This window comes from Ictidomys tridecemlineatus, chromosome X (assembly GCF_052094955.1).
Source record: "Ictidomys tridecemlineatus isolate mIctTri1 chromosome X, mIctTri1.hap1, whole genome shotgun sequence".
Classification (NCBI taxonomy): Eukaryota; Metazoa; Chordata; class Mammalia; order Rodentia; family Sciuridae; genus Ictidomys; species Ictidomys tridecemlineatus.
The window spans coordinates 116342053-116364749 of record NC_135493.1 but is presented as its reverse complement, the minus strand read 5'-3'; the positions used below and the strand labels follow the sequence as shown (position 1 = coordinate 116364749).

Here is a 22697-nt window from a genome sequence, read left to right as displayed (position 1 = left end):
GTCATCAGTTATGAATGAACATAGGATACTGGTGTGGATCTAGAGGGAAGTCAACATGCTGATGAGCTGGGCAGCTGGGTTGGAACTTGATGAGCACCAGCAAGCAGATAAAAATGATGAAACCCTCAACTCCATTTTCCCATAGTACTTTGCAATATTCTTTCTCTCAAATGCTATTTCGCTCCTTCCTCTAAGCTGAAGGGAGACTAGGAATCTCTCTGCCTCACATTCATAGTTCCTTTCCTTTGTCCTCCCCATCTGGTCATTACAATATACTTATTTAAAGTCTCAAAAGGGAAATTCTGCCAGAATTCATTATGGTGATTGTGAATTGTTTAGGTGGAACTTTATTTTTTAGCATTTCTTGTAGTATGTAATTCAAATGGACCTAAGAAAAATCACTGCAAATAAAAGCCAATGGAAAATGAAATTATCAGAAAGAAACATAAAATTGCATCTTGGATTCCCGAAGTGATCGAATCATATTAGATCTACAAACACTGCCTCAAAGAGATAAATGGACATTCATTTTTATGTGTCGACTTAATGTTTAGCATTGACTATTACATTATTAACTCTTTTGTTGGTTTTCTTTCTTTCTCTTTTTGGTAGTACAGGGGATTAAACTTGGGGGCACTTAAACACTGAGCCAATTTCCCTTCTTTATTTTGTATTTTATTTAGAAACAGAGTCTTGTTGAGTTGCTTAAGGCCTTGTTAAGTTGCTGAGGCTGGCTTTGAACTTGAGATCCTCCTGCCTCAGACTTCGGAGCTGCTGGGATTATAGGTGTGCACCACAGTGCTGCTTTGTATTTGTTTTCTTTTTTCTTTTTGATTTTTTTATTAGTTGCTCAAAACATTACAATGATCTTGACATATCATGCATTTGATTCAAATGGGGTATGAATTCTTATTTTTCCACATGTACAGATTACAGTATCACATTGGTTTTACAGCCATGATTATACATACAGCCATACTAGTGTCTATTGTATTCTATTGTATCTGTTTTCTTAGGCTGAAAAACCTTGATTCCTAAAAACACTAACAAATTTATTAATTTGTTTTATCTCGTAACATACATAAAACTGTTACCAAATTATAATACCAACACCAACAATAAAACCACACAGTGAAGTTTAAAAATTTTGTGCCATTCTTTGAGTATTTAGAACCTAATCCACCAAAAATGTACAGCCAGAGAACTATGTTTAAGAGCCCTGAAAATAAATGTTTTCTCTGTGTGATTATATTGCTGAAATTTTTACACTAACTGTAGATTTTTCATTTGTTTCTGATTTTAAGAATTAGGGTTTTAGGCCGGTTCTTGTGGCTCAGTGGCAGAGCACTTGCCTAGTACACTGGGTTCAATCCTCAGCACTACATAAAAATAAACAAATAAAATAAAGGCATGCTATCCATTTGGGATTTTTTTCCTTTTCTGTTTGATGTTTTAAATATATAAATATTCCCATTTTTTATTTAATTGATTTTATTTTTTTAAATACACAACAGCAGAATGCATTACAATTCTTTTTTTTTTATTGGTTGTTCACAACATTACAAAGCTCTTGACATATTACAATTCTTATTACACATATAGAGCACAATTTTTCATCTTTGTATATAAAGTATGTTCATGCCAATTCATGTCTTTATACATGTACTTTGTTTTTTTTCCTGCATTACAATTCTTAATACACATATATACCACAATTTTTCATCTCTGTTTTTTCAAAATTAAAAAATGGAAAGACATACAGAGAGTTTATCCATGTACCCCCACCTGGACCCCAAAGGGAAGTTTTATTAGAGATCTACAGATCTATGCTCACAGATCTGCTATTCAATCACAAAGTATTCTGATTTATACATAAAATAAAGTATCAAAAAGCCCAGGCCACTGGAAGGGAGGGTTCCTTTCTGAGTTAGCATAGTTTTCCGTTTGCTTGCTCTCTGAGACAGCTGGAGCCCATTCTCTCAAGTGCCTTCTGTCACAAACCCACAGTCTCACTCAACCTCTACCATTAGGAAAATATCTGTCGTAGTTTTCAAGCTAGACCTATGAACTTGTTGGAGTACTTTAAAGGCAAAAGTGGGGGGGCATGTGCCTGTGCTACCTGTTTTGAAGATGTAATCATTTTTTTTTAATGCTACTTTGCAAAAATGTCCTCCCAAGCTTGGGAAGGAAAGGACAGATTTCACCAAGGGAACAGAAACAAGCTCAAGTAGACAGAAAATGGATGAGGCTTCATTGAAAATGCCCTGAAATAGAGAAATAGGTAGAATTCAAAATGATCTGAGTGCCAGATGAGGTGGTGCACGCCTGTAATCCCAGCAGCTCCGGAGGCTGAGGCAGGAGAATCTCAAGTTCAGAGCCAGCCTCAGCAACAGTGAGGCCCTAAACAACTCAGTGAGACCCTGTCTCTAAATAAAATACAAAATAGGGCTGGGGATGTGGCTCAGTGGTTGAATGTCCCTGAGTTCAATCCCCAGTACCAAAAAAAGAAGGATTGGAGAAAATTCCATGAGATGTTTAGCAAAATCCTTTAAACATTGAATTTTTAAAAATTTAGTTACATACAATTCATGAAGACACAGTCTGCCAACAGAAAGAAGATTCTTTATAGACCACATAAACATGTCCTAGCACTTTGGAAAGGAAGTAAAAATAGCACCCACTTACACAGAATTTACTCTGTGCCAAACACAGAATATTTATTCTAACTATTTTACATGTATTTATTAATATAATCCTCCCAAAAGCCCTTTGAACTAAGTCACTATAGTCCTCTCCATTTAACAGATTAGAAAACTGAGGCTCAGAAAGCTTAAATGAGTTCTTCAAAGCAAGTCAGTGGCAGAGCTGGCCTTGAACCCAAGCCATCTGGCTCCCAGATTGCCTTTCTCTGACCCTGGTGGGTGGGGCTGAGGCCTCCTGGAGGCTTGCTTCTGACATAACTAATGGAATTTAGAGCAGCAGGAGGCAAGTCAGAGGCATTTGTTGGGAAAAGAATTGTGTTCCACAGAGAGCTGGCAAGGAATATAGCTGATTGGCTGGCTGATAAGAATGGAATGGGGTTTGGAGAACTGCATATTCTCATGAAATAAACATGTGATTGTGACCTTCCAGAAGTGACAGAAACTATTCAAACTATCCTATTTTTATCTTTTCTCCCCTCTCAGCCTTCACGTTAGACTGGGCTGTCCTGGCAGAATCTTGCTCAAAACTGGCTGTGCCTTTCCAAAGCCAAATCAATGCTTAGACACATACAATCTGAGAAACAAAGATACATCCTGCCTTGCAAATATCAAAAAGACAGTTTTGTTGTGAGTTAAGGTTATGGCATCTTACACAAAAGCTCCTCACCTTTTCTGTGGATGCAGGAACTTGAAGTCCAGAAAGATTAAATATGATTTGCCAAAAGTCACAGAACCAGACCATTTAACAGCATCCATAGGAGCCTAGTCAAACTTCCTCAAGATGGGTGAACTCCTATCCTGGATGCTGTGCCTCTTATACATAATACAAATGGTAGTTAGCAGCCCACAGGATTAGCACCACCTAGGAGCCTGTTAGAAATACAGAATCACAGCCAGGCATGGTGGTGCATGCCTATATCCCAGAGACTCGGGAGGTTGAGGCAGGAGGATCATGAGTTCAAAGCCAGCCTTAGCAACTGCAAGGCACTAAGCAGTTCAGTGAGACCCTGTCTCTAAATAAAATATAAAAAGGGCTGGGGGTGTGTTTCAGTGGTTAAGCACCACTGGGTTCAATTCCTGGTACAAAAAAAAAAAAAAGATAGCATCTCAGGCCCCCACTGCAGACCTGCTATATCAGAATCTGCATTTTATCAAGATTTCCAGGCAATCCATATAAATATTAAAGTCAGAGAAGTACTGCAATGATAATTAAGTCTATGTCATCTATTTTCAAGATATTTTAGTTGCAGGAAGGGTAGTTATTATTGATTCTATATGCTACACATGCAGCACTCTCTTGTAAGGTATAGTCTCTGTCTCACCTTGTAATTTAACTTGAAATTATCTTCCTGGTGCAAAAAAATATTCAGTGTGTTTTTATAGTAGATCTAGACCTTTTAACATGGAGTTATTCCTTGGTGAGCAGACATTAAGGCTTCAAATGTACAAAATTATGTCTCTTATCAGACCCTCAGAGAAATGACCAATACCCCTCAGTGACTCACACTGGTGTCCTTTCTTCAAAGCAGGTTAATTGTCTTTCCCAAATTGCAGCAAATCCTGTTAGTATAGATGGCAAATATAAATTTCAGCCCAGTTCCTGCCTGGGTTAACAAAGGTTACCAGAATAATAACACCTACTACTTACGTGGTGCTTAAAATGTGTTCAGCACTATTCTGAGAGCTTATTGTATAAAAGGTCACTTAATCCTCACAGAAACCCTATTTTATGGATGAGAAAAGTGAGACACAGAGAAATTAAGTGGCTTGCTCAAGACTGCACAGCTGGTTCATGGTAGGTATTCTAACTCACCATCTCTAGAGTCCACACAGGTAAGTAGTGACCTGTGCTGCTTCTAGAAATCAAAAATTAATGCTACTCATGGTTCAAAGAGGCTCTTAACATTAAAATGCTCTCAAATCAAAGAGAATATAATTCACTTTGGAGATTTTACTTGAGAAAAAAGAAACAATAGAGGCTAGCAGCTACCAAAACATTATTTGAATAAGTTAAGAAATGGGACTGGGGATATAGCTTAGTTGGTAGAGTGCTTGCCTCCCATGCACAAGGCCCTGGGTTCAATCCCCAGCACCACACACACACACACACACACACACACACACACACACACACACACACACAAAGTTAAAACATTACCTCTGGTCTCTAATTCCTGGTTGCAATTGTAACACCACATGGTCTCCTGCTTGAAAATGCTTTAAAATGTCCTGCCTATAATTGGAACCAGCTTCAACCTTAAAATTGCCTTGTGTTTTCTATAAATGAAAAACATTTGTAAACTCTAAGGATTCATGATATTGCTGGCTTTGCTTATCTGTTAAATCACTGGTCCAAGTTCTCTTTTTAGCTGCAGACAGCTCAAATCTTTTTCTAAATGAAATCTTACAGATAATTCCAATACACGCAACCGGACAGTCTTGTGCTTTGGCTGAAGGGGAGGGGGAGCTACCTGCCTTCCACCATCCACTCCTTGAAAGTTATTTCCCTAGAGTCCTAGAGTCCCAGAAACACAATGAAAAAATCACACGGGACAGAGGGAACAGTTTCACAACTGCATTAATAAAGCCCCCCTTAGACCTTTCTGCCTGACACTATGCCCAGTGATGTCCTTGGGCCTAACTCCAGGAAGGCCTCACAGGATGCTAACTCTCCTCTGCAGACTGAAAGAGAGGAAAGTCTTCACAAATAGCGGAAAAGGGCACTGTTCAATGCTGGGCAAAAGAGAAACACAAAGAAAGGTCATTTCCAACTGAGGCAAAGTAAGCAATAAGCCTTCCAGCGGGTGGAGAAAAGTCATCTATGCTTAACAGAGAGAACTTGGAATTTTTTTTTCTTCAATTACTTCTGTGTACACTGGAAACAAAAAGCAAACTAATACATGCATCTAGACATGGGATAGGTTAAAAATGGTTATAATACAGAAGAAAGAAAAACTGGTAAATCCCAACCTATAATCATAACCAGTCTGTTAACCATGTAATACACCCTATTAAGTGATAAGTTAGCAGCCACTGCCAAGGCATTATCCTCATTGGTACACATAAAAAGTTAAAATTAAAATACTAATAACTGAGTATTTAAAATAGTTTTAAGTGCTGGTGGTCCGCTGGAAGAATGACAAAGTAGTTCCCAAGATCTTCATGTTCTCGTGGCCAGGTACCAGACCCTTCACAGATCCCCTCAGATCACTTTTGATCATTTCTGGGATCCCCTCTAGCCCCAAAGTTAATGGTCATAACCAATGACAAGTGGATGTGGGGGAATGAATGCCTAGCTTCCTTGCCTGGGGCGGGTAAGGATAACACTGAATCAGACCCATCTTCCACCATCCCTATCAGGATCAGGTTAAAGCCTCCCTCTTTAGGACTTTGCCTGAGATGGTACCCTTGCTTGACTTCCTCCCCCAACTTTGTCCTGCTTCCTTTTACTACTCCCAGGAGCACTTTCCTTAAAATCACTTGCCCAGGAGTCTGCATGCTACCCAGCTCACCGTTACCTCCTATTGGCTGGTGTGAGGAATCAGCCTCCCCAGCAAGCGGTTCCAGTGTGTAAGAGCACAATGTTTGCCACACTTCTTTCCTCCCATAAACATGTTCATAATGTTTACCATCAATTGATTCGATGTGACAAAAGGTGGGGCCCTAAACCTAAACAGTATAATGTCTCAGCTATACACAGGGCATGTTGTGTATGGGTTAAATAAAGGGTCAAATTAACTCTTCAAAACCACCTCTGTATACTGCAGTAGTGTGCTTCCCTTACTTACTAAGTTGGTCATAAATAATCTACATAAATCTTTATGGAGCAGAGTGGGTCCTGTTCTTTGTTCTCTTGTTTGTTTCTTAAGGGCAGCAATCTTGTAGCGCCAATGCGCTTTAATTCAAAGCATTAAATAGATACTACAAGTGAAAGGGATTAGGATAAATCTGCATACATATTAAAACATACCTTGAAAATCGCTTTTTGACTTCTTACATGGATATGTACCCTTGTAATGTTCTTAACTGTATGAGTTTGCACACAGCAAAAAAAATTTGGGGTTCCCTTAGGTTGTACTTAATTCTGATACCTCTGAAGCAAGATCATCCCGTGAGACACAAACTATAATAAACCTAGTGAAAGCCAACAATGGGGCCAGCCCTATGTTATCTCATGCCTCATATTTCACAGACATACAATAACAATATGGCTTACCTTTATTCCCAGGGCTTCTCCAGAAATGACAGCAATTGTCACACCATCCTTACTGGGCTTGGGGATCTCTTCACTTTTCAATTCCTGGTACTGTGGCTCCACCATCTTCTCTGAGCTTCTCAAATTAACCCACAGTTGCAGACCATGGGCTGGCTCCTCAGAGCAAGGCATCTCAGCATGCAGAATGCCCCGGCCGGCAGTCATCCACTGCAAACATCAAACCAACAGGAAAGATAAGGTAGCCCAGCCCCTAACACATCTGCCTGTGGGACAATTACAACATCATCTCTAAGTGATGTATCTGACAGATGCTGCTCTCACAGTCCTTGGGCAATATGAGAAATAACAAACATCAATGAAAATTGCTAGAGCCCTTTCCAATTTTCCAAATGCTTGCCATGCTGCTTCATTTGAAATCGAAGCATCCGAAATGGAATTCCTGCACATGGAAGAATCCTCTCCAGGATATCCCTGAGTGTTAGGTTGAGCTCCAAGATGGAGAGTTGCAGGCAGATAATATATTGGGGAGCGCTCTTGGGAGATACAACTTAAATGAAGAAAGCAGTATTGGGCGGGGGGAGAAGCCAACCAGCCATGCAGTTACAATACAGGGCTGAACCAATCTGAGAGGGAACTCTGGAGTAGAGAAAAACCTTTAGGAATGTCCCAAGTTGGGGCAACGTGGCCAACTTTGGGAAAGGAGGGTTGGAGCAGTAAGCCATCAGCAACCAGTATGCCCAGCACCTGGAAGATATATGTGTGGGTCTAAATACACATGTGGTGTTACCTTGTTTTTTTGTTTTTTTTTTTTGGTCTGTGTGTATATATGTGACTGCATGACCAATATGTGCTCGGATTGTGGTTTAGCAGTGGAATGCTTGCCTAGCATGTGTGAGGCACTGGATTTGATTCCTCAGTACCATATAAAAAAAAATAGAGGTATTATGTCCATCTACAACTAAAAAAAAAAAAAAAAAAAAAAAACATATTAGGGGCCAGCTCCAGAAACTAACCTTGGAACTTGGGAGTAAAGGGATGGAGCCCAGCCTTAGGGGTACATTTCCTGCTTGTCTTAGCTTGGGTTATGCCACAGAAGAACCTGAAACAAGGGCCTATCTTCAGATACTTTATTTGGAAAGTGATGCAAAAGCACAAGTGCAGGTGATAGACAGGGCAGAAAGCCACAGAGGGGTATTAGTGAGCAGGGTATCTGGACACCTGGGACTCAATATCACTGGGGAGTAAACACTTTAGAATTACTGCATGGAGGAGAAGGGAATCTAGGACATTTTAAAAATTTTTTTCTTTTTTAGTTTTCAATGGACCTTTATTTATTTATATGCGGTGCTGATAATCGAACCTAGAGCCTCGCAAAGCAAGCTCTCTACCACAGAGCCACAACCCCAGCCCAATCTAGGACATTTTGATTTCCATTTGCATCCCTCCATATTCTTCGCACATCAAGGCTGCTGGTATATGGGCTGGAGAAAGCCCTCCAGAAGAGTAGCAGCACTGGAGATGCTGTGCTGTGTACACACCTAAGAACTGTCACCACCTGAACTCAGAGGTGGGCCAAGAAGCTATGAGGCAATATCATCCTCCATCCAGCCCTTAAGGGAAGAAAAAAATCCTTAAATAAATCATTGCATAAAATCACTCTTGACTTCACAATTGCACTCAGCACTGTGCCAAGGTTCTATGAGAGCATATGATGTGGTGGTGCAGTTCAAAATAGCTTACTGGAAGGTGAAACTTTTAGGCAGAGTAAGGATTGACTAAGGGAAGGGGGAGAGAAAGAGGGCTCCAAAAGGTAGCAGTAGCATATGATAAAGGCTTTGAGGCAAGAATCAGCATTATTAGTTCAAGGACCAAGAAAACCAGTCATATGGTAGAGATTTCTTTCCTTCATTAAGTTTAAATAGATTTCTCTCTATCGTCCATTTAACAAGGCTGATTAAATCTGAGATCCAAAATTTTTTTGTCTGACAATAGCTATTGGTGTTCCTCAAAGACATCCTCCCAATTTAAAGCATTTTCCTGCTCCATCAACAGTTCATCTCTCCATAGTTTCAATGCTTTGTTAACCTTTTCACATAACCTAGGTTAGTAATACTTTTCTTAAAATGGCCCACCCATTGGATTTACAAGGGGAGAAAAAGGTTCTCTTTCCTCACTATTTGCTAGCTCTGCAGCCATGGGCATCTTTTTATTTTTTTAACATCTTGAAATCCTTATTCTCTCATTTTTAAAATGAAATAAAGATAGTACTTACTTCAATGAGATCCTTCATGTGAAAATGCTAAATAAACTGAAAAATACGATGCAACCACCATCCTAACCAAACGTGAAGTTATAATGATAGAAGTGTCGGCCAACAGCCTGATGATGTCACTGCCAGCAGTCCCCGCTTCCCATAATCTGGACACACCCACTCATTGTGTCTACCTTTCCAGACGGGCTCTATTTTATGTTCTGCTCCAGTGAGAAGTTACTATTGATTTTCACCATGACTTTTTGTCCTTTTTGCTTTTCTGTCTTTAAATTTTGTATTCTTTGAAATACCATAATTCACATATGTGCATTTATCATCCCACAAATATATAAATGATCCCAGAGAGTATCTGATACAGTGTTCAGATTTCTAGAACTGACAAAGATGATCTAAAAGCACTTCTTGGGGATTTTTAATTATCATATATCTCAGGTAAGATTGGGATGGGGCAGGAGTTTGGGTTACTGTCTTAAATGACAACACCTAATCCTGCAATTGAGTTAGAAGATAAGTAGTAAATCATCTCTGATGCTGCAGAGAGATCTAGAAAGATGAGGACTGAATTTGGCAATTGGAACATCACAAATGATCACTGCCTGAACCATTTCGTGAAGCTTTGAGAAGGGGCTGCTGAGAAACCAATCTGATTCAGTAAGCAGAAGGGGGAAAATGGAGGAAAAAGAAGCTGAGATAGTTGCTCTTGATTATTCTTTTGAAAAATGTGGAAAAAAAAAAAAAAGATAGTTGGGAACCAGAAAGTGTCTGAGGGGGTCAAATACACCTGTGCAGGTTTCCAGGCTAAGTGGAAGGATCCACAAAAAGGGAGAGATCAAGCCAGGCCCAGTGGGATACACCTGTAATACCAGCAGCTTGGGAGGCTGAGGCAGGAGGATTTCGAACTTAAAGTCAGTCTCAGCAAAAGTGAGGAGCTAAGCAGCTCAGCAAGACCCTGTCTCTAAATAAAATATAAAATAAGGCTGGGGATGTGGCTCAGTGGTTGAATGCCCCTGAGTTCAATCTTTGGTAGCCCCCTTCCCCCCCAAAAAAGGGAGAGGTCAGAAATAGTAGAGAGAGAGGACAGAAAGCATGAATGTACTAGAAATGAGCAAGATCAAGGACACACCCAAAGACTATTCAACCATCAGCAATCCCTTCCCCTTAGCTATACCTGCAGATCTCCTGGGTTCATTTTACCAACATGTCCACAGAAGTCTTCATGAGCCATGCTTCCCCCTTCCAGAAGATAAGATACCTTTAAAAAACAAACAGAAGAAAAAGTAGATCCTCTGCCCAATTTAAAATTCAATTATATGTGGTTTCTTGCTATTGGCTTGTATGAGTTCCTTATCATGGTTTGCAAACTATTTTCTCCTATTTCAAGTTGCTTTCCCATGGGGGGAGAAAACGGACAAAGAAACTGAATACATATTTTTTCGAAGAAGACATAAAATGACCAACAGGTATAAGTGAAAATGTTTAGCATCACTAATTATCAGAGAAATGCAAATCAAAACCATAATGCCCTATGACTTCACACCTATCAGGATGGCTATTATTAAATGGCCAGAATATAATGAGTGTTGATGAAGATGATCACTGCCTGAACCATTTCGTAAAGCTTTGAGAAGGGGTTGCTGAGAAACCAATCTGGCGTAAAGAGAACCCTTATATATTCCTAGTTAGAATGTAAATTGGTAGAGCCACAATGGAAAACAGTATAGGCATTCCTGAATAAATTTAAAAAACAGAACTATCACAGGATCCAGCAATCTCATTTCTAGGTATATATTCAAAAAGTAAATAAAATTATTGAAGAGATATCTGCTCTCCCATGTTCACTGCAACACTCTTCAGCCAAGGTCTGGACACAATCTAAATGTCTGCAAATGGATGAGTAGATAAAGAAATTCTGATACAGTAGAATATTATTCAAAGTCTTAAAGAAGTAGGATATCCTGTCATTTCCAACAGTATAGATGAAGCCAGAGGACATTATGTTAAGTGAAATAAGCTAGACTCAGAAAGACAAATATTGCATGATCTCATTTATAGAAACAGAAAGTAGATGGGTGGTTACCAGGGATACAGGAAAAATACAGAAATGTAGTCAAAGGGTATAAACTTGCAGTTATAAGATCAAAAATTTCTGGACACCCACTGCACAGCATGTAATTAGAGGTCTTAATAATGCACTGTATATGTAAAATTTGATAAGGTAGTAGATCTTCAGCATATACACACATACACAGTAACTATGTAAGGTGATAATCATTCCATATTGAATACATATATCAAAACATCACATTGTACATTTTTTAACTTGTCTTCTGTATCTCAATAAAACTGGGAGGGGGGAAGACAAAAGTATCAAGTGTCAGGGAAGAGTTGTTTGATTTTTCCACCAAAAATTTGTTGAGGAAAATGTCAAGAGTTCTGGGCTCAGTGGTGCACTCAGTAATCCTAGTGGTTTGGGAGGCTGAGGCAGGAGGATCACAAATTCAAAGCCAGCCTTAGCAAAGGCAAGGTGCTAAGCAACTCAGCAAGACTCTGTCTCTAAATAAAATACAAAATAGGGTTGGGGATGTGGCTCAGTGGTTGAGTGCTCCTGAGTTCAATCTCTAGTACTCAAAAAAAAAAATGTTGGGAATAATTAAGAAAGTAAAGCAAGCTGAGGGAGTCTCAATGACAGGGTCACACTATCCACCCATGCAAAGTCTTTGACGGCATTTCAGATGCAACAGCCCTGGCATGCCAGAGCTCACAGCCAGTTACTGGGCTCACTCCCTCAGCAGGTAGATGATGGCCCTGTAGCTCAGGGTGAAAGAGGGCAACTCCTGTTGAAACAGTAAGGTCCCAGCTACTAAGGCCTTGTTCACAGGTTTGTGGGATGATGCATCTCAGATCTCCATACCTTCCCCTAAAAGCCAATTCAGAGAGTCCAAAGGATACATTTCTCACACCAGGCACACAAATTTACTAGGTACTCAATAAATTCTTATGAAATATGTCAAATAAATTCACATAAAGTCCACTTTTCTGTATTTATGTCCATATTGAATCTAAAAATGGAAATTCTGTGCTATCCAACAGAATAGGCACTAGCTATGTGGGGCTGCTGAAGTTTAAATTAATTAAAATCAAATGAAATTTTAATTCAGCTCCTCAGATGCACCAGCCACATTTTAAGTGCTCAATAGCCCCAAGTGGCTAATGGCTACCATAATGAATGGGGGGAATATTACAGAATATTTCCATCTCTCTTTTTTTTTTTTTTTTTTTTTTTTGGTACCGGGGATTGAACTCAGGGGCACTAGACCATTAAGCCACATCCCTAGCCCTATTTTGTATTTTGTTTAGAGACAGGGTCTCACTGAGTTGTTTAGGGCCTCACTGTTGCTGAGGCTGGCTTTGAACTCATGATCCTCCTGTCTCAGCCTCCCAAGCTGATGGGATTACAAGCGTGCACCACCATGCCTGGCAAATATTTCCATCTTTACAGAAATTTCTATTTGACAATATGATCTAGAAAAATGAATTTGAAAATCAACAGTCAACAATGATGAGCATTTTGTATGGGTGGAAAACTCTGAAAAGCAGAAGAAAGTTGAGCCTCCCTCCTATCATTATTTTACTAAAAGGAAAAAAAAATCAAGGGAGAAAGTACTGGGGAGTGTTATTGGCCAAATTATACTGCTATATCATGTGCATGTACAAATTACATAACAACATCTCACCATTATGTACATCTATAATGAGCCAATAAATATGTGAAAAAAATAATTTTTATAAGAAAAAAATCAAGCAGTTCTAAAATTCTCATTTTTAAGGCTATTACGATTACCCTAGAAAACAAGAATTAAAGAGAAACCAAATACTTAGAATTTTTAATTACCTAAGGGATGTGGTAATATTGTTGAAATGCACAATTTAGCATGTAAGACTTAAAATGTCATGTGTGTCAAGATAGAAGGATCTCTTTGTACATTCTATTTAGATTTCACAACCGTTTTGCTCAATTTGTAAACATTTGTGAAATTCATCTGTTACTCCTACAGGAATTGCCAATCAGCCTAGATAGTCCTGAAAAGAACATGAAAAAAATGCTGTTTATCTGCAAACCACTCAGGGCGCCTTACCTCAGGCTTAAGGGTAACAACTTCTAACATTTACATTATTGGATGACTTTTTCATACGTTAGTTATCCCAATGTTTTCCTAATATCATTATCTTTTTTAATACCAGAAATTTCACTTCAAAACTTTATCAACCATCATTAAATGAATGAACCAGAAAAAGCAAATTGTGATTAAAATCCCAACATCTATTGTTATGTATCCAGACTTAATTTTCAACCAAATATAGCAGTTTAAGTCAGTATTTAAAAAGAATGAATTATGCTTCTTACCAATTTCTTGAACTTGCAACTGTTACCAATTCCCTAAATCTCAACTAAAAAAAACCAAGTGAAACTATTATTTAAAGAAGAAGGGGAAAAAAAAAAAACTATGCCGAAGAGGTAAGAAAAACTAGTTATGGGGCTGGGGTTGTAGCTTAGCGGTAGAGCGCTTGCCTTGCAGGCATGAGGCACTGGGTTCAATCCTCAGCATCACATAAAAATAAATAAATAAAATAAAGATATTGTGTCCATCTACAACTAAAAATATATATATTGGAAAAAAAAACTAGTTATGTCTGGGCATAGTGGCCTATGCGTGTAATTTCAGTGGCTCTGGAGGCTGAGGCAGAAGGATGGATCACAAATTCAAATCCAGCCTCAGGAATTTAGCAAGGCCCTAAGTAACTCAGTGAGTGTTTTAGTCAGCTTTTTTTGCTGCTGTGAAAGACCCAACCAGAACAAATGTAGAGGAGAAAAGGTTTATTCAGGGGCTCATGGTTTCAGAGGTCTTAGTCCATAGACAGCAGGCTCCATGAGGTGGACATCATGTTGAGGTGAGGTAGACATCACGGCAGATGGAAGCAGCTCTAGGTGATGATCAGGAAGCAAGGGAGAAAGTATCTACTCTCCAAACACAAAATATATACCCCATAGCCATGACCCAGTGAATCACCTCCTCCAGCAGCACCTTACCTGCCTCCAGTTATTACTCAGTTAATACCATCAGGGATTAATTCACTGACTGGGTAAAGGCTCTTACAACCCAATCATTCATTTCTCCTCTGAACTCTCTTGTATTGTGTCACACATGGACTTTTGGGGGACACTTCACATGTAAACCATAACAGCGGGCTGGGGATATAGCTCAGTTGGTAGAGTCCTTGCCTCGCATGCAGAAGGCCCTGGGTTCAATCCCCAGCACCACAAAACCAAAACAAAACAAAAACTAAACCATAACAGCAAGACCCTATCTCATACATAAATAAACAAATAAAAAGGGGTGGGGATGTGGCTTAGTGATTAAGTGCCACTGGGTTCAATCCCCAGTACCTAATAAAAAATAGGCCAACACTGTTAGGCCTCTTATCTGAAATAACTCAAAAAAAAAAAAAGGAGGGGGGTGCTGGAGTTGTGGCTCAGTGGTAGAGTGCTTGCTTAGCATGTGTAAGGCACTGGGTTTGATCCTCAGCACCACATACAAATAAATGAATAAAATAAAGTTCCATCAATTAAAAAAAAAAAAAGTAAAGGGCTGGGGATGTGGCTCAAGCGGTAGCGCACTCGCCTGGCATGCGTGCGGCCTGGGTTCGATCCTCAGCACCACATACAAACAAAGATGTTGTGTCCGCCAAAAACTAAAAAATAAATATTAAAAAAAATCTCTCTCTCTCTCTCTCTCTCTCTCTCTCTCTCTCTCTCTCTCTCTTTAAAAAAAAGTGAAGAAAAACTAGTTATGAAGTTCTTAACATATACATCAGATACTTCTGTTTTACACAAACATAATTATTTTCTCCTCTACATAAGAACTTCTCAAATATATTCAGGCTAGATTGCTTTTGTAGTATGTCTTTGCTTTATAACAAAGTATAAAAAGTAGACCTAAGTAGCCATTTAACATGAAAATTCAAAAAGTTATTTTATAAGTCATAAGTGGCAATGGGTTTTTAAAATCATTTTTCCTATAAATTTGTGTTGGGGGAAATAATCATAAGATCATCAATTCAAAGGTATAAAACCTATGATAATCATTTAAAAATATTAAGAAGATGAATTCATCTACACTATTCCTTTATAAGTTCCATATATTATGTTGGGAGATTAAAAACAAAAAGAGTAGATAAGACAGATATGTTAATTGTCTTCATGAAGCTTCTATTCTCATGGGAAAGACAAATATCAGGCAGGAAGTAAAACAGAGAACTTGCATCCTGCCAAGTTAGAACAGGGTGCTGATAAGGACAGGTGGGTATTTTACTCACACTTGTGTGCAAGGTAAAGCTCCTCAGAGGAGGTGAGGATATAGGATTATACCAGGAAAAAAAAAACAAAGATGGTGGTGGTGATGGGCAGGAAGTGTATTCCAGGCATGTGTGAAAGTTAAGAAGTGAGGAAAAAAAAAAAAAGACTCATCCAACAAATGGGAATGGCAACAGGGAGATGAGAAAGTTCCTAGAAATAAAACCAATAATAGCACTATTCTGGATTGATCCATAACTTTAGCCTCCCACTGCCATATTCTCACCCATTCCATGTGAGTAATGCTCCATCAGTCACAGCTGATTAAACCAGGGCAGGACCTTCCACAAAGGCTTAGGGAGAACCTGTGCTCCCTTTTTTGATGCATCCTTCCACACGAAGGAAATTTCATTAATGTTAATACACTTTGCCTCTTTTCTTTTGGAGAGGGCTACCAGGGATTGACCTCAGGGGCACTGGACCACTGAGCCACATCCCCAGCCCTATTTTGTATTTTATTTAGAGACAGGATCTCACTGAGTTGCTTAGCAGCTCAATTTTTGCTAAGGCTGGCTTTGAACTCATGATCCTCCTGCCTCAGCCCTCCTGAGCCACTGGGATCACAGGCGTGTGCCACCGTGCCTGGCTTAACTTTGATTTTTATTCCTAGTCCTGGGCAGTGTAGCTCTTTCTTGGTTTTTGTTTGTTTGTTCATTTGTTTTGTTTTGTTTTGGTTTTGGTTTTTGTGGGTTTTTAAAAAACTTCTCCAAATAGGTGAGTTGATTTTTGTTTCTTTTTGTTTTCTCACTTTTTTGAGGGGGGAGGGGACCAGGGATTGAACTCAGGGACACTCGACCACTGAGCCACATCCCCAGCCCTATTTTGTATTTTATTTAGAGACAGGGTCTCACTGAGTTGCTTAGGGCCTCGTTTTTTTCTGAAGCTGGCTTTGAACTCAGGATCTTCCTGCCTCAGCCTCCCAAGCCACTGGAATGACACATGTGCGCCACCTCGCAGGCCACACTTTGCCTCTTGTAGTACCTCACCCTCCCCTTCACAGTCGGGTAGACTTGAAAGAAGAAACTGAGCTTGCAGACCTGAACTGCTTTCTTTCCCCTTCCTCTTAGATCTCAGTGCCACACCCCCACGCCCAGAAAATAAGAGTCCTCTTTGGCTCTTGGCCTCTGTGAGGGGACCAGCCCTCATAAAAGTGATCTGCAGGGGTCCAACACTGTTAGTGAGATCTGAGTATGTCTGCCTAGTTTTCAGGAGCATGACCTGCCTGCAGATGTAAGCCACCTTCTCCAATATCAGCCTTATCAGAAATGAAGGTACATTTTTGTCTGCCTTGTTTCTTTCTTTCTTTTTTTTTTTTTTTTAATCTTCTCAACTGGTTGACAACTCAGGCTGGGAACCAGCTTATTATTCATTATGCCTCTTCATATCCCAAACCAAGGCAATAAAAGACCTGTATTGTGGTGCTGTTGAAGTTTTATCTTGTAGCCTGAGAGTAAACCCTCCTCTTCTTGAGCTAACCGTGTTCGGTACCAGTTCTTAGAACCAAATATTTATAAAGCACTTACTATACTACAAATCCAGGCTGGCTAACAGAGGACTCTCCATGTTTCATCGTGCAAAACAATGCTGTTAAGGTTCACTGTGTTCAGAACAGCCTAGGCAGAACCTTTACTCTAGCAGGTGATAGGCAGATGGCTTCAGAAATTAGAGGTTATAGGTTTTTAACTATAAAACTCATCATACCTAGAGACTTACTATGGTAACAGTGACAGTACAACATTGACACAGGAACAAAAGAGTTATTTGTATGTGAAATTAATATTTGATAACAGCAATCTTAAATCAGAGGGTCAGACAAGTATTTTCCAATAATCAGTATTGGAATTACTGAGTGATCATATGAGAAAACCCCCACCAAATAGAAAACCATATTCCAGTGGATGAATTAAATGTAAATAATATACTTTCAAGATTAGAATCTAATGAAACAAAAGAAATACAAAATGCCAGCACAAATCTATCCTTTGCAATATTTATTACAATAGAAAAAAAGACAGAAACAATCTAGGTAATGGATTAATTATAATATAATTATAATTAATTATAATATAGCCATATAAGAGAATACTATGCAACTGATAAAAAGTGGTATAGATCTCTATTGACACAGAAAAAATCAATGATTATTTAATCAAAAAAACAGGTCAAAGAACAGCAACTCCATTTATAAAGGAGTCAAATACAAGTGTTTTTAAATGGGTTCAATCAGTAAAATTTTATCCAGTTAGTGTACATGAAGGTGCTCAGATAGACACATACCCAAATGTGAACAGCAGTGACGGAATTGCAGGTATATATTATTGAAAATAAATAAAAATGGAAAGAAAATCTTCCATTTTTCTGATAGTTTGAATTTTGGCAATGATTAATTTACTTTTCTAATGGAAATAGCTTTTTATTTTAGAAAAAAATAAAGATGCTGCCTCTAATCAGCGGGATGAGAATAAGTGGTCTGCTTCTTTCTATGCATGTAGATGCTGGTAAATATCTGTTCCCTGCTTAGGTGAACCAGAGATGAACAGGAAAGCAAGGAGACATAAGAATAAATATGAAGAATAAGAAGAATAACTCCCTATTACATGTAAGGCCATATAGCTCAGACTTTAACATGTGCTACTAGGGTAGAAAAGACCTGTGATTTTTATAGAGGACATTCATGTCAGAATAGGAGCAAAAACCTTCCAATTTTCAAACAATCAGCTAAACTCTAAGAAGTGAGTCTAGAATGGCAACCGCAGCCCTACATATACACTTTCATACACAACCCCAGCCCTACATATACACATACACTTTCATACACAACCCCAGCCCTACATATACACTTTCAATTTAAATAATTGGATAAGAAAAGCCATTCCCATTGTGTTGGGACTGAAGCTCCTCTTTGGGTTCTCAAATAGTCCCTTTCCAATCATATTCTTTTCCATCCCCAAATTTTCAGTTATCCAAACCTAAGGACTTTCAACTTGCTAATCATCAGAAAATATGCCAAGGAACTTCAAAAAAATAAATTGTGTTGTGACTCATTTAAAGATGAAAATTTAAGTGGACACCAAGAGAGGAGAGTTTTTTTTTTTTTTAATTTTCAAATTTGATTTTAAAGAGTAACTTCAACCCTGTTCTCAAAGACTGCAAAGACACTCATCTCCCTTTTCCTTCATGTTTGCAAAGTGGACCTTCTCTTTCTCCCTGATTATTAATAAAGTAAACATCGTTTCTCCCACCCCAAAGACTATAAAATCTGAATTAGAAGTCTGGTCAATGAAGAATTACTGAACACATAATGCCTACCTTTTACTACTTAAAGCAAAAAAAAAAAAAAAAAACTCTCAGAAACCAAGGAAACCCTGACCTTTTATTATAATCTTTTATTTTTGGCTAAGTGCTATAAATGTTACCCTGAGACCTTACATATAAATTAATGTCCGTAGAGGATTTCTTTTTACAAAAAGTCAAGCAGTACTTCTGAGAGTTGACACAATCCAGATGATTTTTGAGGGCATTACATAATCACAAACACCTGGAGAATTGCCGTGGGTGGCTGACGAATTCTGAGTGTTATGTTTAAAGTCAAGGGTTGTGTGTGTCTAATTAAGTAAGAAGTTTGTAATCTGAACCAGGTGTTTTCTTAAAGCAGTTGATGTGCTTCTTGGTCTGTCTTCCTCCTTTCCTCCTTCTAGTCCTTTCCATGGATCTTTACTAAATATTTTTGCTTCCTTGTCAGTTCTTATTTCTTTGTGTTTGTGTATGGAGGGAGAAAGAAACAAACCCATAACAGTGATGACAGAAAAGTGTCACTTGCCATATGTAATTTAGGAAAGGTGTCCCTCAAGGAACTATAAATTAATTCTGAAGAATTACAACCCAAAAGAAAATATAGTTTGTTGTTTCTTTCCAAATGGAACCTAGAAGGAAGAGTGTGGGTGCTCTGTTTTACAATAAGATGCAAGACTTTTTCTTTAAAGTAAAAAGTTTATATTATAGGGGAAATTATATTTTTCTTTTTTTACATTTGCCCTTAAGTGGTAGCTTTTCCCCCCGACTCTTTGTAGCTGAGTAAAACAAAACAAAAACACAAGTTGAGGTCATATATGGCTGATGAGAAATGCCACCAAGGAGCAGCCTGCATAATAGACTCTGCTAACTAGTGTCAGGGATAGAAATATGATGTCTGAATCCATACAATGAAGAACACAAGCTAGTTTACACAAATAATTTAACAATGATTAACAATGATTTGCCAACTTGAGCAATCACTCAAAAACCTAAAAATATCATCCCAATAAATTGATTCATCTAATCCAAAACCCCACATATGTACCTTCACAAGAAACAAAAAGTAGTTTTAATTAAAAAGGAAGAAAATGACCAACACAGTTCAGGTGTTTAGCCCACAGGCAAACCCAACTACTTTAAATTCTACTAGGTCCCTTCATGACATTTCTGTGTCACACCCTGAAGAGGCCCAGATGCTTCAGGGACTCCTGCTTCCACTTCCCATTGTTGACATGGCTCTGTCTCCAGAAATCAGTCAAGTTTGGGTGCCCTGGTTGGAATCTCAGGTTTGCTATTTACCAGGTGCGAGATGTGGGGTGAAGTCCTTTAATTTCTTGGAGGCTCAATTTATGCATGTAAAAATGAACATTGGGCTGGGTGTGCTAGCGCATGCCTATAATCTCAGCAGCTCTGGAGGCTGAGGCAGGAGGATTGCAAGTTCAAAGCCAGCCTCAGCAATGGTGAGGCACTAAGCAACTCAATGAGACCCTGTCTCTAAATAAAATGCAAAATAGGGCTGGGGATGTGGCTCTGTGGTCAAGTGCCCCTGAGTTCAATTCCCAGTACCAAAAAAAAAAAAAAAAAGGACCTTGGAAGGAAGCTATGAGGTCATGTGTGCAAAGTACCTGCTCAGTAAGTTCTAGAGTTAGCCCATCTGTTACACCTCCTTGGGCAGAGATCCCATTTGTGGGTCCTCCCTCAGACCCTCATGCTTTCTGATATATATTTCCCCCAACGTTCTCATGGTTCACTTCCTCACTTCATTCAGGCTCAATGTCACTGCCTAAGTAAACCTGCCTCGACCAGCCCATTGCATCTAATTTATCAATCTAGTCTTTATTATTATTATAATTAATATCACATATTAATTTTACAGTTTCATTTCAATCTAATCTTTATCTCATACCCCGATCTGTTTCTTCCAGATTTTTTACTACATAACACTATATTATAAAATTATTTGGTTATTCATTTATTATCCATCTTCCCTAAGAGAACATAAAATCCCTGAGGGCAAGGACTTTTTTTAAACTCATCTTCAACAAAACCCAGCATACAGCTGACACTGAAGATTCGCTGAATGAATGAATGAACGAATGACATCTTGCCTTTGCATAGAATTTCAGCCTTTACAAAGCATCTGACGCTGGGTACATATCATCATCTACACATTGCTGATGAAAACATTGTGGCCAAGTACAATTGTGTGTGGTTCCTAAGAGCAGAGCAAGGACCTAAATCAACATTTTCTGTCTCTGAAAATAAAACTATTTTCACCCTCCCCAGTTGCCTCACAAATGCTGATGCCATGCAACGTAGTGTTGCAAACACAGTGGTTCCTCTGACAGATCTGGCAGGTGTTGCAATAGCAGCCAGATTGTAGGGGTTTCACACAGGTAACAACAGGACATTACCAATGTCAGTGGCTTCAGGTGAACTGGCCAGCTCAGAGAAAGGATCTAATGCCTCAGTATGCAAAGCTGATAATAGGTTTCATGATTCCTAAGTGAAAAGAAGAGCTTAGCCAAGGGACCCAGAGCCGAAGTATCCTGATTTGAAGTGTTCATATAGAGTCCTTCATTGGTATGGATATTGAGGAGTTCTACTCGATAATATCTAACTACAAAGAGAGAGAGAGAGAGAGAGAGAGAGAGAGAGAGAGAGAGAGAAATCTGGCTATTTTCCTCATATTTTTCTGTTGTTCACATTCTCAAAAGTCTCACAAACCTACTCATTTTCCTTTTATTCTGATTAAAATTTCTAGACATGCACATTAATCATATTCACAAACCTAAGTATTCAGGCAAGCTGAATTGCAGCATCTACTTCTAGAATCACAGGGATAGGATGCCTCTTCCTCTTTGAATCCAGAACAAGTTCAAACTGTTGAGGAATCTCTTTGGACAAACTACTGCTGCCTGTCTATGTAATCAGTAGCCCAGCTTCCTAACTGGTACCACCTATATTCTATAAAATGTAATAAAGGTGCTTTACCTGCATTGTTTTACCTTCCACGTTATATTTAAGGGTCCTCAAAGGAATGATTTGCCAACTTCTACGTTTACACAAAATCTCCCCCATGCAACAGTCTTCTGTCCACACCCAGTGGAGAAAGTAGGTAGTTACTACGACTGTTGCTTAAGAGCGCCCTCTGCTGACCCAAATGATGTGTGCTCACTTCCACAATCACGCCTCACCAAACCAGGATAAGTAAATATGCCTTCTAGCACATGCATGGCACCTGAGCTTAAGAACTGAGTGTCAGTATAGCAGGCTGCCATCTTATCACCAAAGCACCAGCTATGTTGTAGTTTAGAGGGAAGTTATTCTGATCAGCTCAAACTCTGATCAAAAATCGTCCAGGGAGACCTGCGAATGAAGTGCCCGAAAACTACTCCAGCACAGAGTCCTAGGCAGGTTGGGGCTTGTAGATCTCTTACATAGGTACAGGTTTGAGAGACTTGTGTCAATTTCCCTTTGGTTTTAATATTTAATTTAAAATGTTATTATAGCTGGGCGGCGTGGTGGCACACACCTGTAATTCCAGTGGCTCAGGAGGCTGAGGCAGTAGGATCACAGGTTCAAATCCAGCCTCAGTAACTTAGGGAGGCTGTAAGCAATTTTTACCAGAAATTTTTCCCCTAAGTGTAAGTTTGTACCCATTGATTAGATATGTCACTATTAAGTAAAGTATATACATATATGGATTTCACCAATTTTTCCACTAATGTCTTTTATCTGCTCCAGGATCCATGTCATCGTGTCTCTTCAGTTTCTTCCACCTGTGCACTTTCTCACTCT

General features: G+C 39.0%; 1 protein-coding gene across 2 annotated transcripts in view; it reads right to left on the bottom strand.

The window, feature by feature from the left end:
• The window catches only part of Pir (pirin), a 105264-nt gene that overhangs the window by 61818 nt on the left and 20749 nt on the right, over nt 1-22697 (bottom strand). For both annotated transcript variants that reach the window (XM_005315992.5, XM_005315991.5), the window contains exons 4-5: nt 10359-10442; nt 6919-7125 (exon numbers count right to left, since the gene is read on the bottom strand). In XM_005315992.5, the coding sequence (XP_005316049.3) occupies nt 6919-7125; nt 10359-10442 (291 nt within the window). The remainder of the gene's footprint in view (nt 1-6918; nt 7126-10358; nt 10443-22697) is intronic.